General features: G+C 38.1%; 1 protein-coding gene across 1 annotated transcript; it reads right to left on the bottom strand.

Moving 5' to 3' along the window:
* Positions 1 to 521: 521 nt before the first annotated feature.
* slc7a10b (solute carrier family 7 member 10b) lies at positions 522 to 14,592 on the bottom strand. Its single transcript, XM_017484744.3, has 11 exons — positions 14,313 to 14,592; positions 10,200 to 10,404; positions 9,705 to 9,856; positions 5,543 to 5,668; positions 4,892 to 5,045; positions 4,262 to 4,385; positions 3,995 to 4,098; positions 2,954 to 3,050; positions 2,640 to 2,789; positions 1,733 to 1,910; positions 522 to 1,225 (listed from the first exon to the last, which is right to left on the bottom strand). Exons 1-11 carry the CDS (start codon positions 14,464 to 14,466, stop codon positions 1,095 to 1,097), a joined length of 1,575 nt encoding a protein of 524 aa, XP_017340233.1. The 5' UTR covers positions 14,467 to 14,592; the 3' UTR covers positions 522 to 1,094.
* Positions 14,593 to 15,887: the final 1,295 nt, after the last annotated feature.

The following is a 15,887-nucleotide window of genomic DNA, read 5'->3' as shown; positions in this document are numbered from 1 at the left end:
AATGTTAATAATTAAAAAAAATTAAAGGGATCATAAAAACTTCATGTTGTTTTTTTATTTAGTTCTGCCCTGAATAAGCTATTTCACATAACAGATGTTTACATATAGTCCACAAGACACAATAATTACTGAATTTACACAAAAGAACCTGTTCAAAAGTTTACACAACCTTGATTCTTAATACTGTGTGTCGTTATCTGGATAACCCACGACTGTGTTTATGTTTTGTGATAGTTGTTCATGAGCAAAAATAATAACAAAAAAAAGCAAAGAATGTGCAGGACCTGGAGGATTTTTCTGAAGAACAGTGGGCAGTTTAACTGCTCAGGACAAACAAGGGACTCATGAACAAATATCACAAAACATAAACACAGTTGTTGATCATCCAAGTAACGACACACAGTATTAAGAATCAGGGGTATGTAAACTTTTAAACTGGTTGATTTGTGCAAATTCATTTATTATTGTGTCTTGTGGACTATATGTAAACATCTGTTATGTGAAATAGCTTATTCAGGACAGAACTAAATAAAAAACAACATGCAATTTTAATAATCCACCTTTATATATATAAGTTATTAACATTTAGCAGGTTCTGCAAGGGGTATATAAATATTTGAGCACAACTGTATGTACATAACTGTATGTTATGTATTTTATGTTTATAGACAGGCAACTATTAGCGAAAGACCCAAAGGCACTTAAACACTTCAGGTAATAATTCTGAATTAATCCAGTTAAAACAAACTAAAGTATTCAGTGTATCTTTTCCGTGTAAGGCACAGTAAACACAAGATGATAGGCAATATATCAAATAAATTGTTAGAAATATTTTAAAAATATTTAAATGTACATCTATGGGAAGTCCACTTGAGGTGTTAAGATAGTGACGTTAACTTACGTGTACTAGTAGATACAAAAAAAAAAAGAAGAAAAAAAAAAAAGGAGAGAAAGACATTATACAAGGCTTATAGACATTTGTGTTTGAATATTTACCCAAGAACCCTATTTTGGAGCTTTAAAATAAGAGGGCAACTAATGTTTAAGAAAAAACATGATACAATTAAGGTAATAAACAAACAAAAATATAAAAGTCAAACAGGTCCAGAGGCCTTGCGAATGGCAGAAGACTTGTCTGTCCATTCTATTGGTGTTATGTCTTCAATGGGGTCAACTTGAGGGAAAACCACAAAAAACACTCTCTGACCCAGATACGTGGCCCACTCTGTAGCAAACACAACAGACAATCACGTGTTTAAACTTTAAACATCAATATGGCTTTCATTACAAATGATATTATCAACAATGTGAGTAAAAAGTACAGTCTTGGAAATATTTACATGAATTTTAGAACTTCTTAGTATATTTGGTATGTCTGCCTTTTTTTAATGACAGCATGCACTTCAGCTGACATGGGACTCCATAGGTTTGTGTAAAGTTTAATGATAGATCCATGATAGATTGATAGATAGATAAAGAGATAGAGAGAGAGATAAAAAAAATCCCAGATTTAAGTGCGGTCTCAGACACTATAAACAGTATTTATGAAAGGTCCAGCCACACTGATGCAATTTCAATACATGTAAATGAATTTCCAGGCAAACACATTCAAGTGTTATAATTTCTACATGGTTATGATTTAGTCTGCCCTTTAATTTATAGTTATTGGACAATGTTGAGTTGAAATGTAATAGGATACTGTATGAAAAAGATTTTATTATAGTAAACTTACCAATGAAGTTATAGATACACTTTGGCTTGTCTTTCCAGTGCACTCCTAGAAAGTAGACAGGTACTCCAGTGAGCATGATGACCAGTCCCACTCCGCAGACCACAGGCTCCGAGTGCAGACTGAAGCCCAGCAGCAGGACCCAGAACAGGAGGTAACACACAGGAACCAACAAACTCACCTTTGCACAGGACACAAGAAGAGATCAGATGTGATTAGATGCAATAAGTCAATGGAGAAATTCAAACTGTTCATTAATGTCATTTTTCTACGTCAATTACATTTTATTTATATAGTGCTTTTAAAAAGAAACATGATCACAAAGAAGCTTTACAGAAATCCAGATTTAGATTCCTAATAAGAAAGTCAGAGGTGGCAGTGGCAAGGAAAAACTCCCTGAGACAACATGAGCAAGAAAATTGGGGTGGAAGCAGACTCAAAAAGGAAGCCATCCTCTTCTGGATAAAGGCACTATAAATCATTACAGTATACAGGTGTAGCAGAGTAAAGGAAAACAAATAATATGTGCATTGAAGGAATGTTCAATATGAGCTATTGTGATGAGCTATTGTGATGCCAAGCTGCCTCTGTTGGGCCCTTGAGCAAGGCCTTTAACCCACAACTGCTCAGTTGTATAAATGAGATAATTGTAAGTCGCTCTGGATAAGGGCGTCTGCCAAATGCTGTAATGTAATGTAATGTGATGTGAATAACATTCCCGTGGTGAGCACGGGATAGTATTTATGACTACAGCAGCATTTCTTAGAAGGTATAAATTTACAATATACAGTATACTACACTATCAGTAGAGTTGAAAACTGAGGTGTTTTCTCCTTGGTACATCAATGTGATCTTAGCTGACACATAAAGAAGCACCTTATTTTCTGAGTGGGGTTTGTTTTAATGATACCTTGATAGGCCTGTACAGGTTTGGCTTCTTCCATCTGTAGTACAGCAAGCCAGCAATAGTGACTCCATAGGAGAGGTAGTTGATGAAAGACACATAGTTTATAAGGTTATGTGTTTCACCAATGCACATGATGACAATCGTGGCAGTGCACTGTATAAGAAAATGAGAGAAATTGAGAGGAAAAGAGACAGGAAGAGAAACAGACAGACAAAGGCAAATGAAAACATTAGAACTTGCTGATATCAAACTGATGTTAAACTCAGCCATGACAAAAACAATATATGAAGTATGCAGTATGTCATATAACAACTCACACAGACAAGCAGGGCTGGAATTGGGGTACATCTCTTAAAGTGAATCATAGCTAGTAAGCTGGGTAAATGTCCTTCTCTTGCACCAGAGAAACAAAGTCTGCATGTGCACAAAAACATAGCATACACACACACACAGAGTAAAACATAAATACGCGCAAACAAATTAAAAAACATCTGCCAGTACGCAAGCATTTTCAGGATCAGTTCTATTCCCTTTTTTTTTTCTTGAGTGAGAATAGAATGGAAAGGTTTGAGTGTAATTACGGATAGGAAGTCCTACTCCTAAGCTCATTTAGAATAGTTAATTCAGGGTATATGTACACAACCTGTCCCAAATCTCTCACTCCCTATTTTCTCCTTATGAGTGAATACAACAATACAGTTCATGGAGTATTCATTGAAACACTACATTAGATTATAGGCCTACTCGAGTTTGAGTAATTGTGGTCGGGATTAAACCCAGTCAATTCAAATGACCAGTCAAATGAGCTAATAAATATAAGAACTCAAAAATAAATTAAATTAACTTTGATGATAGGAGGCCCAGCATTGCCACCTCACAACTCCAGGTCCCGTGGTTCGATCCTGAGCTCAGGTTACTGTTTGTGTTGGTTTCCTAGTTCTACAGTTTCTTCCCACCTCCTCCCAAAAACTTGCCAGTAGGTAGATTGGGTATGATAAACTGCCTTTAGGTGTGAATGAGTGTGTAAATGTAAGGTGCCCCATGATGGTCTGGTGTCCCATCCATGCTGTATTTCTGCATCATCCCAGAGTCCCTGGGATAGGCTCCAGGTCCACCAAGACCCTGACCAGGTTATTAAAGACAGATAAATAGTAGTGCTGGGTTCTGATTTCTAGCATGGGAGTTTAAAAAAAATAAAATAAATCACAGTCCCCAGGCTATGCTCCGCAGACCCCACTTGTCCCCACTGCATGACACTTACACTGAATGTAGGTCACAGTACATCCAGAAGGAGGCAATTCACTATATTCAATCACATGTCTTCTAGGAGACAGAAGTCCTGGGATGACTGATCTGACCTGGATGAGGTGAAGAGGTAGCCATTGATGCCTCCGAATGTGGAGAGTGCCACGGAGATGGGAATGATTGTGGAGAACATTCCAAGCAGCTTCTCTCCAAATGTCTGTTGGACATAAGCGTCAGAATGTAGCACATCCTCAAGACATTCACTAATTAGATGTCAGCTTTAAGAATGAGATGGGGTATATAACCTAAAGTTCTGGAAATTATGTAAAATCTGAGCAGCTGAGTAGCTTGCGAGAGGGAAGAATGTGTTGTGTACTTACTACAGCCACAGCATTGGAGGACAACAGCTCATCCGGGGACATGGAGCAGAAGTAGGCGATATTTGTAAGCGTGTACACAAAGGTCACCAGTGGAATGGAGATGTAAATAGCCCGTGGAAGGTTCCTGATGAAACAGCAGCACTGCTGTTATAACACTGTACTGCTGACTAGAGTATTGTTCAACAGCACTTACGTGTGTAAAGTATTTCAGATGTATGAAAAAATACAGTAAGATGTAGATATTCAGGGATTCTATCATACAGCTACAATCACTGGCACATAAAACATCACCAACTGAGAGTGTGGGTAATAAATGGACAGTGTGTTTTTATTCTTCAATCAAACAGCCAAAAGAGCACATTTTGAGAACTTGTTGCTGTTAGATAAGCTTTTTTCCCAGACCGTACATTGAATGCCACCAAAAATATGAAACAAAATTCCATGAAACCATATTTACAATATACCAAACTGTAACTGCACCTTATTAATACATTGTTATTTATTTTAAAAGTGCACTCAACCAATGCCAACATTCAATGCCAAATGCTGTATTTTTTCCTTGATAACAGTCAATATAACATTATCAGCACCATTATCAAAACACTCAATATGTAACGAGTCCATGCTCACCTCCTCGGATCCACAATCTCTTCTGTGACGTAATTGAGAAAGTTCCAGCCACTAAAGGCAAAGGAGGCCTGAAGGAATGCCAGAGCAATCTGCCCCACTGATGGTGTCTTATAAAACTCAAAGGCTAGTTGTGGTGTAAGACCCTCGTAATTACCTGAGGAGATAGGACATTATATCAGTGTTTACATTTATCGGTCTGAATACAGTTAGATAAAATACAAAAGGATAATCTTTTTCTTTGGAATACCACTTGAAACCTTATACGGGGAGAATCTGGAATTTCTGCAACCCTGACCAGGATAAAGATCAAGATGAATCGAGTTTGCTCTAATTAGATTTGACCTAATACTCCGACTGAGTCACGATTTGACGCTACCGTTTCCATATTCTCATGCATTTTATTAGTCAGAATGCAAATTGTACCACTCTTGAGTAAGTGGATTCCTAATTTAGGATATAAGACTTACTATATTTTAAATAGGAATGTTTTACTCTTTCTTGTGTACAGTAACACCATTCAGTGGCTAAGGCCATCTACCACACAGCTAGATCATCATTATTGTACTTTTCCTACTAAACTAGTCATGTTTCCTATTATCGTCCGTAGATGAGACCTGTGTTAAATGGTACCTGGTTGTACAATGCTCTCACCTTCATAGATCTGGTGCAGCCCCACCACTATAATGAGGCTCAGGGCCATCAGCTTCCCTACAGTGAAGACATCCTGTATACGTGTAGCCAGACGCACACTGAAGCAGTTCACCCATGTCAGAAATACTGCAGACATAGTTACACACCCAAACACACTAAAGATCAGATGTCCAAGAGGAAATTGGGGTCAACTGTATATAATTATGTTTGTGCAAATTGTTAGAGGATGACATGGTACCTGGACACTTTCAGCCACAAAACATGCATGCTAAATTGGCCAGCTAGTTAATAGCTATTTCTAGTGATAAACATAATCTTGAAAGTTGTGATATATGTGTGATATTTGTAAAAGATGATTTAAAAGAATGCATCTTCTAAAGTGCAAATGAATTGACTTTAAAGATATGTTCCCTTTCATAGGAGTGTGTGTGTGTGTGTGTGTGTGTGTGTGTGTGTGTGTGTGTGTGTGTGTCAAAGGGCTTGACTGATTTTGAGATACACGTGTTATGAAACACCAGCTTTTATTTTATAGGCATTTTCAAAAGTTGCTACAAATAATACAAAGATAAACATCATTATTATTTTTTTGGCTTCTGATTTTTGGGATATTTCTCATACAAAGTTAGGTGTACACCTTAAATATATGTTAGTCAGCTGGAATTTGGAGTGGCAAGGAGAGTGACCCCTAGCCACAACCACACACAAAAACTGCCATTTTCTCACCTGAACCAAGTGCTCATCAATGAACACTGTTATTCTAGGACTGTCGCTAACTAACCATGTACATTACATAAAATCTGCTAACAGAAATTTGACTAGTTTCTATTAGCGACAGTCTTGTTCCTGGATGCATACTTTTTTTTTTTTGATAACACAGGTGTCTTCTTCTCATAATGTAAAGAAAAACATTTAAGAATAGAGAATGGGGTCCAGTCTCTATAAATTACAGTCATTTTCAGTCACCTGTTTGCAAACACCCACACAACAGCTTGTGCAAGAACGTGATCACTAATATGCTTGGATACTTGCTAGTAAATGCTAACTTACAATAACTCAAAGTGATTACAATTATATAGTCTATTCTTTAGTGACAAAAAAAAGTCAACTATACAGAAATCTCTACAATGGCTGAAACTAACAAGGCTTTCTGTCATGTCCCCCAAGGGGTAGTTCCATTCCAGACCAACAGAGGGCACCCTCGTTACCCCATGTAGAACTTCTTCTGTTGTCGCCCTCATTTCCTGTGTAACCATACCCATGAATTTGTTATTTTCCCTGCTTGATTAGTGCTCTATTTAAGTTCCCTGGATTTTCTCTTCAGTTGCTGGAGCATTACATGAAGTCAGGTTGTGTTTGTGGTTCTCGTGTTATTACGTTTGTTATTGTTTGGTTTATGCACTGTGTGTCTATACTGAGTATTTTCTAGTTTTGGTTTTGTCCTGGTTCCCTACTGTTTCCTGTTCCTTGAGTCTGTTAACCTGAGACTGTTTCCTTATGTCCTGTCGGCAATAAAGAAGTTCTGCATGTGTATCTGTCTCCCTGGACTCTCTTCTGTGACAGAATGCTCCAGCCACTAATGGATGCAGTAGAAATTAAGCGTTATGACTGGAGTGGGTTTTGGCTCTTGAGCTGAGGCGGTGATACCTTAAGAGCCTGTTCACCAACAGGAGGGACATTTGGGGCAGTGGGATAGAAATGACTAGGTCTATCCCACTAGCTCAGAGCTGGAGGCTCTCTGCTGACCTCCCACCCCGCCCCACTTGGATCACCGCCCCTCCCGTCACTGCTGTGGACGCCACTGTTTCCCCTGACTCTTGTCTGCAATAAAGAAGTTCTGCATGTGCATCCGTCTCCCTACACTCTCCTCTGTGACACTTTCTCTTAATTTAGCTGCGTGGCTGGCTGCTTTTCAGTTTGTTGGTCTTGTTAATGTTTTATATAACCATGAATGTACTCCTCCACAAAAAAGGTACGATAGTAGCTAATAGTAAAACAGAAGCCAGTCATACTTCTGTTAGCAGTAGTTGAGTAATAGAACTGCAAGGGTAACTAGTTACAAATCCAGGATAGTGATATCTGCTGCTGTGCTCTTGGTTCAGATCCATGTTTGGTGTAGGACTGCACAAAAAAATCATATAAAAATATGTTTCCATTCCACAGATATTGTACGAAATGACCGCACACATGCACCTGAAGCATGGAAACTCGGTGAGTTACAGAAGAACGGGGAGAAGCTACACTATGACTGAACTTTAAAACGACCCAAACACCCGCTTGTAGTGGGAAGGAACAAATTTGTCCTAAACAAAGTTTTAATATTATATACTGCATATTTAATTTCAAATTACTAAACAATGATGTGAAATGAACAAAATCACACAGTCTTACTCAAAACCAGTCAGTGACATTATGCATAGAGCACATTTATCAAGACCAAATGACACTGCTGTTGGCAGAAAAATAAAAACATTGCCACGACTAATTGTTTAATCAGATGTTCTTATCATGGATTTAGTTTTAAATTTGGGAGTACATACTGTGCACTCGGCACCCTAATATGAATAAAGTTTTAAACTAAATAGTTGTCACAAACATCTGCTTGAAAACTAGGGTAACACTTAATAGTGTCACCCTGGTTCTTCTTGCTCCAAATTCCAGTGCAACAACAAACATTTAAGATATATACCTTCTTCCAAGACCAGTGGAAAATGTGCCAAAAGAATTCTAGCAGCTATAACCCCAATTCCAAAAAAGTTGGGACACTTTGTAAAATGTAAATAAAATCATTTATTTGCAAATCTCATACATATGGGTTTATGAGATTTACAAATCACTGCATTCTGTTTCATTTGCATTTTTCACAGTGTCCCAACTTTTTTGGAAATGGGGTTGTAAAAAAACAAAAAAAAAAAACCCTTATGAGAATGTGGGAATCCTTTAAAAAAAAAAAAAAAAAAGGAGGAGTGGGATTGTAATTCTTTTAGCTCATCCATCACTGTCCCAGTCACTCTCTTTTCCTACATGTTCTCTTTTTCTCCTCTGTGAAACATAAGGTCCCTTTTAACCTCAACTAACAAACTGCTCCGTGGTGTAATTGAACAAAAACAGAGGGCAATGAGCAGGTCTGTGAAAAGACAGAGCGCCTCACTCTTTTACAGAACTCTTCTCTTGTGTGGGCTCCACAAACAAGAGTAAGTAATTAGAGGTTATGCAATAATCACACGCCTAGTCGTCTCCGTCACAGCACAGTCAAGTGCGCCGTGTTGTTGCTCACTGCCCCCTGTGAGATGTTGGCCTAATCAAGAATGAATGTGCTCTGCATGTGACACATTGGCCGTCTACTCTTCTTGTTTTGGTTTTTATCATTCAGTGTGTTGTTTCTATTCACTGATCACTTTTTTTGAGTTCTCATTACATTGCCACTGTTTCACAGAGTGTAGCTGCTGGAACTCTGGGAGGGTGGGTTGGCTGATTGGTCAATTAGGCAGGTTGGTATTTCTAAAGCACACAGAGCCAAAAAAGAGTAAGATTTACTTCTTAGTGCTTCACAGCTTCTTAAGCTGTGCTAATGAGCCAAGCCCATTAAGACCCTGAAATATGCCTTAGCATCTTTATGTGCTTCGGTATTGAACGAATAGTGCTATTCTATTGTATTCAACTAACACAGCTTGTGTTAATGCAAAATGATGCTGAGAGGTGCCTTTAATTCTTACATTACTGTCTAAGTGCCTACTATTTAAACCCTTACACACGTTTTGGTCTTGGTGTCCATGTTAGTATCATCGCACATTAATTACGGTTGAAAGCTTTCCTTTAAACATATGTTAGCATCATGCCAAGACTCCAAACTTTCAGGACATGCAAGTGTGATGCCTTGAATTAACATTCCACATGATTTTATTATGAATTTTCGTCAGACCCTGAACGTCTATGACTTTTCTGTCTTTCTCCATTCAGAAAAATGAACTTTCCCACAGGTTTTCTACAGCAGCCTAGACACAGCATGCTTATTTGACTAATTTATCTCCCTGTTACTAAAGAAACTACAGTCATTTATTAATAACCGTCATTTAAAAAAAAAAAAATTCAGGGCCATTTACCCTAGAAATAGCCAACGTGTGAAAAATGAACGAAACAACCTATAAGACGTTGCTTTACTCACATATGCAGACTGTGGAGAGCATTCGTGTGGCCATATACGGAGGAACGCAGTTATGAAAGGCTGGCTGTAGGACATAGTTTGAGAAAGTGAGGGCTATTACAGCTAGAGTAGTTGGGTACATGATCAGTACTGCACTCCATAAAAGCAGGAACCTGGAAGAAGTGGGAAGAGGAAAGAGATGGGATATTTTAGGTGTTGCTGATGTACTTCATAATCAGAAGTCCATGAGAACATAATTTCGCTCAGTTAGAAGAAATACTTTGACCTTTACAACTGAAGTTTAGGAAGTTAAATTTCTGTTTGAACTTAATGCTTGATTATTTGTAATATACCTTACTCTTGTGCAATGTTTAGACATGTCAAATAGCTTTGCTTTACAGCACTGAGCATATGAAGGTTTTTAGAGGAACTGCACTGGTGTATATTCAAAAGTTAAAAAGCAGATTCTACAGTAGCTGAAGCTTGATGACTTAAAAAGAAAAAATGATAACTTACCCAACAAGGCCTCCAAATATCTCTGTAACATAGGAGTAGTCTCCTCCTGACTTAGGGATGGTGACCCCAAGTTCAGCATAACAGAGAGAGCCAAGAGCAGCGATGCCCCCTCCTAATGTCCATACCACCAGTGCCAATCCAACAGAACCTGAATGCTCCAGGACCCCTTTAGGAGAGATGAAGATCCCAGAGCCAATGATGTTACCTGCAGAGAAAAAGGCTGTGATGTTATACTGCCATGATTCTCAAAATGTGGTGGGTGACCCCCAGGGATCTGTGACATATAGGCAGAGGGATTGCAATTTTAAAATTTCTATTTCTAATGACATAATGATGGTTGATATCAACCATCAACTACTGCTGATATAATTATTAGTGTTTAGCTATTAAACGTATAAGCCTAATAGACAGGTGACTTGATTTGAATGGGTTTAAAAGATGCTAATGTCAGACTAATGTGAATTTACCTGCAATATTAACACAACTCATTACACTGCTGTTAATATGACACACATCATTTTGATTCTAGATTATAAGACTGTATAAATAAGACTAATAAATATGCATTTATTCTGTGGGTGAAAAGTTCAGGATTACAAAGCCGTACTGCTCCAAATGAATACATTTAAATTTTCTTTACACTGAATAAGGGATCCTGTAGTTGCAAAAAAGTTTCAGGACCCCTAAAATACATTTACAGTGGAACACGTGGAATGTAGCAGTTCTTTCAGTCTATAAACTATGGTGAGATTTTACAATTGCACTCTAATCTAATGCTTAATTAGGCCTTATGAAACATGTACATTAAAGAGTATCACGCAAAGCATTATAACATAGCTGTACATCAACATAGCTGTGGCAATTGGCCAAGGAGGACACTGCCTATATACGATAACGATGACAAGGATGAAATTAAATTAAAGTGATAGATAGAAAAATAAAATAATAGAACTGAAAGTCTTTTTTCTGTTTCTTTCACCTACGAAAAACATGAATAAATGAAAATGTGAGAGATATGAGTGAAAATCATTTTTACAAGGAGGATACCACAACACAGACAGTTCTGTTCTATGGTTGACCTGGCTGAAACCAATCAAAATAACTGAAAAGTCCTCTAGTAGATAGTTACAGTATGTAAATGAGCCCCTCTATGAAATGACTAAATGTGTCATTGTTCTATGTGGCCATGTGACCAGCCTCAGATTTTCAGGTCAATCTTTACACATGCCACGTCAAGTTTTTACTAATATTGCAAAGCCTGTATTGTCTATATAGTGCTGCAATAATATGCAGAAATTACGGCCAAGTCACCCCAACAAGCATTTTAGTCACAGGTCAAGTTGTACACACTGAGCTTACATAAGAGCATGCAACAGTAATTTACTGCACTGAGTGTCAGCAGATATACTGGTGTCAAAAGTATACTTGCAGTATAGCGAATACGTGCATATGACTTTCCCTATGTGTCCACACACTGTCTGTGACTCATTCTAGATATTAAGTTCAAAATAGTAATAGCATTCATCTGTAATGTGTTCACTGTGTGTATCTAATTACTCATGATTTAGGACTTTGGTGTGATTGGCAGGTTTTGGGTCTATGTGTTATTAACACTATCTGACTTGAGAAGGATGCTTGTCTGTGTTTATTAAATGATTATAATTCTTTTAAGTACTATTTCGAAAACATTTCACTTTTGCTGGCTGTACTGATACTATAATGATGATATCTCTTTAGAGGCTCTGATTAATAGAGCTAAACCTGCTACAATATTACCAAGGCCAAGGATTGCATTGTTCCTTAAGGATATTATTTATTTATTTATTTTTTTAAAAAAAATTATTATTCTTTTTTTTTTAAAGCCCTATACTCCACCCTGGTTATACAGTGCCCTCCACTAATATTGGCACCCTTGGTAAATATGAGCAAAGGTTGTGAAATATTGTCTTTCTTGTTTAACCTTTTGATCTTTTGTTTAAAAAAAAATTCACGAAAAATACTCTGCTCTCATGGATATCAAACAATTGCAAACACAACACAGGTTTATTAAAACAAATCTTTGTTAAATATATTTGTGCCACATTTAGTGGCACCCCTATAAAGTCATATGAGAAAAATATATTTACAGTATATTCAGACTGATATTTTACTTTTTTTAATACACCTGGGTGACAAGGAACAGGAAATTGTTCAGCCATGACTTCCTGTTTCACATAGGAAACAGGAAGCTTAAAATGGTTCATGGTTGGATCTTCCAGCAGGACAATGATCCAAAACATACATCAAAATCAACACAAAAATGGTTTACTGACCACAAAATCAAGGTCCTGCCATGACCATCCCAGTCTCCTGACTTGAACCCCATAGAAAACCTGTGGGGTGAACTTAAGAGGAGAGTCCACCAGCGTGGACCTCGAAATGTGAAGGATCTGGAGAGATTCTGTATGGAGGAATGATCTCCGATCCCTTGCCATGTATTCTCCAACTTCATCAGACATTATAGGAGAAGACTCAGAGCTGTTATCTTGGTAAAGGGAGGTAGGACAAAGTATTGACTAAAAGGGTGCCAATAATTGTTGCACACCTATATTTAACAAATATATATATTTTTGGAATAAACATTTGTTGTGTTTGCAATTGTATAATATCCATGAGAGCAGAGTATTTCTCCGATTTTTAAAACGAAAGATGAAAAGGTTAATCAATAAAGACAAACTTTCACAACCTTCTTTGCTCATATTTACCAAGGGTGCCAATATTAGTGGAGGGGACTGTATGTAAGCTAATTTGGACTTTTTCAATTGTTATGTTTCTGCCAAATGCTTTTGTGTTGTAAATGAGACAATGTAAAATTACTAAACCTGAAAGGCTTGTTATCTGCTGGAAACTAATAAAAAGTTGATTAATGAAAAAATGTGAATGGCACCATTGATAGTGTACTAATTCGTCATGTTATTTGTGTGTCTGAGTGAGAGAGCGAGAGAGAGAGAGAGAGAGAGAGAGAGAGAGAGAGAGAGAGAGAGAAAGCGGAGCTAGAATGGTGCCTTATCTACTTAAAAAATGGAAAGCATTTAGAGTGAGACTACAGTGTACATTGTAACTTCCTGTCCACAATACCACTAACAACAAAACTCAAACCAGACTTTTACTCCAAACCATCAATCACAGGCCTATAATTAAATAGGTCAGGTGGTGTTCATCTCAATGCCAGAGTCCGTATCCGTTCCTCACACATCTATAGACAGTTACAAAAAACGTCTCTGTGGGCAAGTTGAAGTGACAGTATTTACTAATTCGACTCTGTTCACCTCATAAAATTATAAAGTCATAAAAGAAATGAGCATTTGCTTGTAGCATGCCATGAGCCCAATTCACTACTGTAGCTTATATTACGGTGTAACACCATAAAGCATTAAGCTAATTATTAAAGTGGAATGCAAAATAATCCATCCATCACGCTTATCCTACACAAGGTCGCAGTTGAGCCTGGAGCCTATCCCAGTGATCTTGGGGCACAAGGTGGGGGAATCAACTGATTGTAAGGCACAATCACCAATCAGCCTACAATGCATGTCTTTGGACTGGAGAAGGAAACTGGAGTACCCAGAGGAAACCCCCGAAGCACAGGGAGAACATGCAAGCACCACGCAGAGACAGGATTCGAACCAACAACCCCGGAAGTGTGAGGCAAGCGTGTTAATCACTAAGCCACTATGCCCCCCTGTGCAATGCAAAACAATAAATAAATAAATAAATAAATAAATAAATAAATCATGTGATAGAACATTGCTAATTACAGAGATGAACATGCCTTCTTGACAACATAACTTTTTATAGATCAAACGCAGTTGTTTATCAAGCAGTAATCAATCAAAATAATTAATAAATTGTTCTTTCCCTCAAGTTCTTTCTCAGTGCAAATTTTTATTGTTTTCCAAACCTCATGTCTATCTAGGTTAAGTTTCTCTCAAGGAGCCTTTATAAAGTTTGTTGTTGTTGTTGTTGTTATTATTATTATTATTAAGAAGAAGAAGAAGAAGAAGAAGAATTTAAGTAACTACATTACTTTCCATTACAAAGTAATGTAAAACTTTTGCACGTGCGTTAGCTCACCTATAATGATTGTGCAGGCGCTCAGCAGTCCTATTTCTTTTTTGAGAGTCACTCGCTCCGGGATCGTGTCGCACTTTACCTTTCCGTCTTTCATGGTGCTCGGCTGAGCCTCGGCCTTGTGCTTGGCGTTTCTCTGCCGCTCCGCTCCATGCATTTCAGCGAGCAGCCCCAAAAGCAAGCTCGGCTCTCTCCCTCTCTTGAACTGCTCTCAGAGCATTGATGCACGGTGAAAAGAAGGCGCATGCGCAGCATCCGCCGCCGTCCAGGACAGAATGCTAACGACTCCTCAGAGGTGAATGAGTGGAGGACTAGTTGACTGCTCTATATAAGGAAATGGCGTGTGACTAATGGGTTTTAGATGTGTTTCAACGTTCGACTGAGTTGTGGTTTTGCTGTAGGATAGAGCTCTCAGACCGATCACCGGACCCATCACTGTCTCCAGATGGAGATGTGTAGAAATTCTGTGTAGAAAAAAAGTCCATTTTGTTTACCACTCTGTAACTTGAACCTGCTATTCCACCTGATGCTGAACATTAACCTTTATTCCCTATATCCCAGTCCAACAAGACTGTTGTTAAATCCAACCATGTTACTCTCATGCAGTTCAAGAGGGGGCTGAATCTCATACGTTGAAGGTAAAAACACAGAAGTAACGTATAAAGGAATTCCAGGAGCACTTAAGACGTATTTTACAATGAAGCAGCTTCCTCACACCCCTATTCACCCTTGAAGGATCTCTGGCGTGGAATTTAGTAAGTCAAGTCGTGAATTTGTGCTGTGGCTTTTCCCTGGCTAACAGCGCCGGTCACACAATGAAGGGCCCTGGATTCAGTTGATCCCCGCCAGAGAGCCTGTTCAAAGTGGAGCTGCTTTGTAAGCCGGCAGGAAGGCGCAAACACTGCCAGCAGTGTGCAGCCCTTAAAGGAAGAAGTCGAGCAGAAAACCAATACATCACAAGAGCCACCAAGGAAAGAGGGAGAGAGACCAAAACTGAGGGAATGACAGATTGCTTGAATGAGGGAGTCGTTGAGACAATGAGAGCATACTCACTAAATACCTTGAGAGTCTAGCGGATCTCTAAAGCACCCTGAATTTATTACAGTTCGAAAAATAGGACACACTGAGACTCACGGTATATGACATCTGTTGGTAAAATTCACCTTACTCAACCATCAAGACAAATACGTGCACTCTGAGGTTACCAAAAAGACAGCAATACAAGACTAAAGTTTAAATCGTGATTAAATAATAGTCCGTATAAAGGTCTACATACTGTCTAAGCGTCAAATGCAGTATATATATTTAGGAAGTTCAACTCAATTTATCATCAGCTCCATCTTGTAGGACTATCCAAAAAGAAATGTTCAAAATTAACTAGATACATCTACATTATTTAAAAAAAATAATCACATACATTAGTTAATGGTTATTTTCTTCTATTTCAGTGTTTCTTTAATGTGTCCATTGGGTTAGAACAGATAAAAAAAAAAACCCTAGATCAAGCAGTGCAGGTGTACTTGACCACAACTGGGAAAGACTGTCTAGCTAATTAGGGACACACTCCATCAGGATTGC

The sequence above is a fragment of the Ictalurus punctatus genome, chromosome 14 (assembly GCF_001660625.3).
Source record: "Ictalurus punctatus breed USDA103 chromosome 14, Coco_2.0, whole genome shotgun sequence".
Taxonomy (NCBI): domain Eukaryota; kingdom Metazoa; phylum Chordata; class Actinopteri; order Siluriformes; family Ictaluridae; genus Ictalurus; species Ictalurus punctatus.
The sequence above is the reverse complement of the archived record's forward strand: the minus strand, read 5'-3'. Positions and strand labels throughout refer to the sequence as shown.

What these genes read in the sequence shown, in the direction of transcription:
- slc7a10b (XM_017484744.3), bottom strand. Translation starts at nt 14,466, where the DNA reads ATGCATGGAGCGGAGCGGCAGAGAAACGCCAAGCACAAGGCCGAGGCT. An exon ending in ATATTTGGAGGCCTTGTTGG is followed by an intron (nt 9,857 to 10,199) that starts GTAAGTTATCAT and finishes CACTTCTTCCAG; the next exon opens with GTTCCTGCTTTTATGGAGTG. An exon ending in ACCTGTACAGGCCTATCAAG is followed by an intron (nt 1,911 to 2,639) that starts GTATCATTAAAA and finishes TCCTGTGCAAAG; the next exon opens with GTGAGTTTGTTGGTTCCTGT.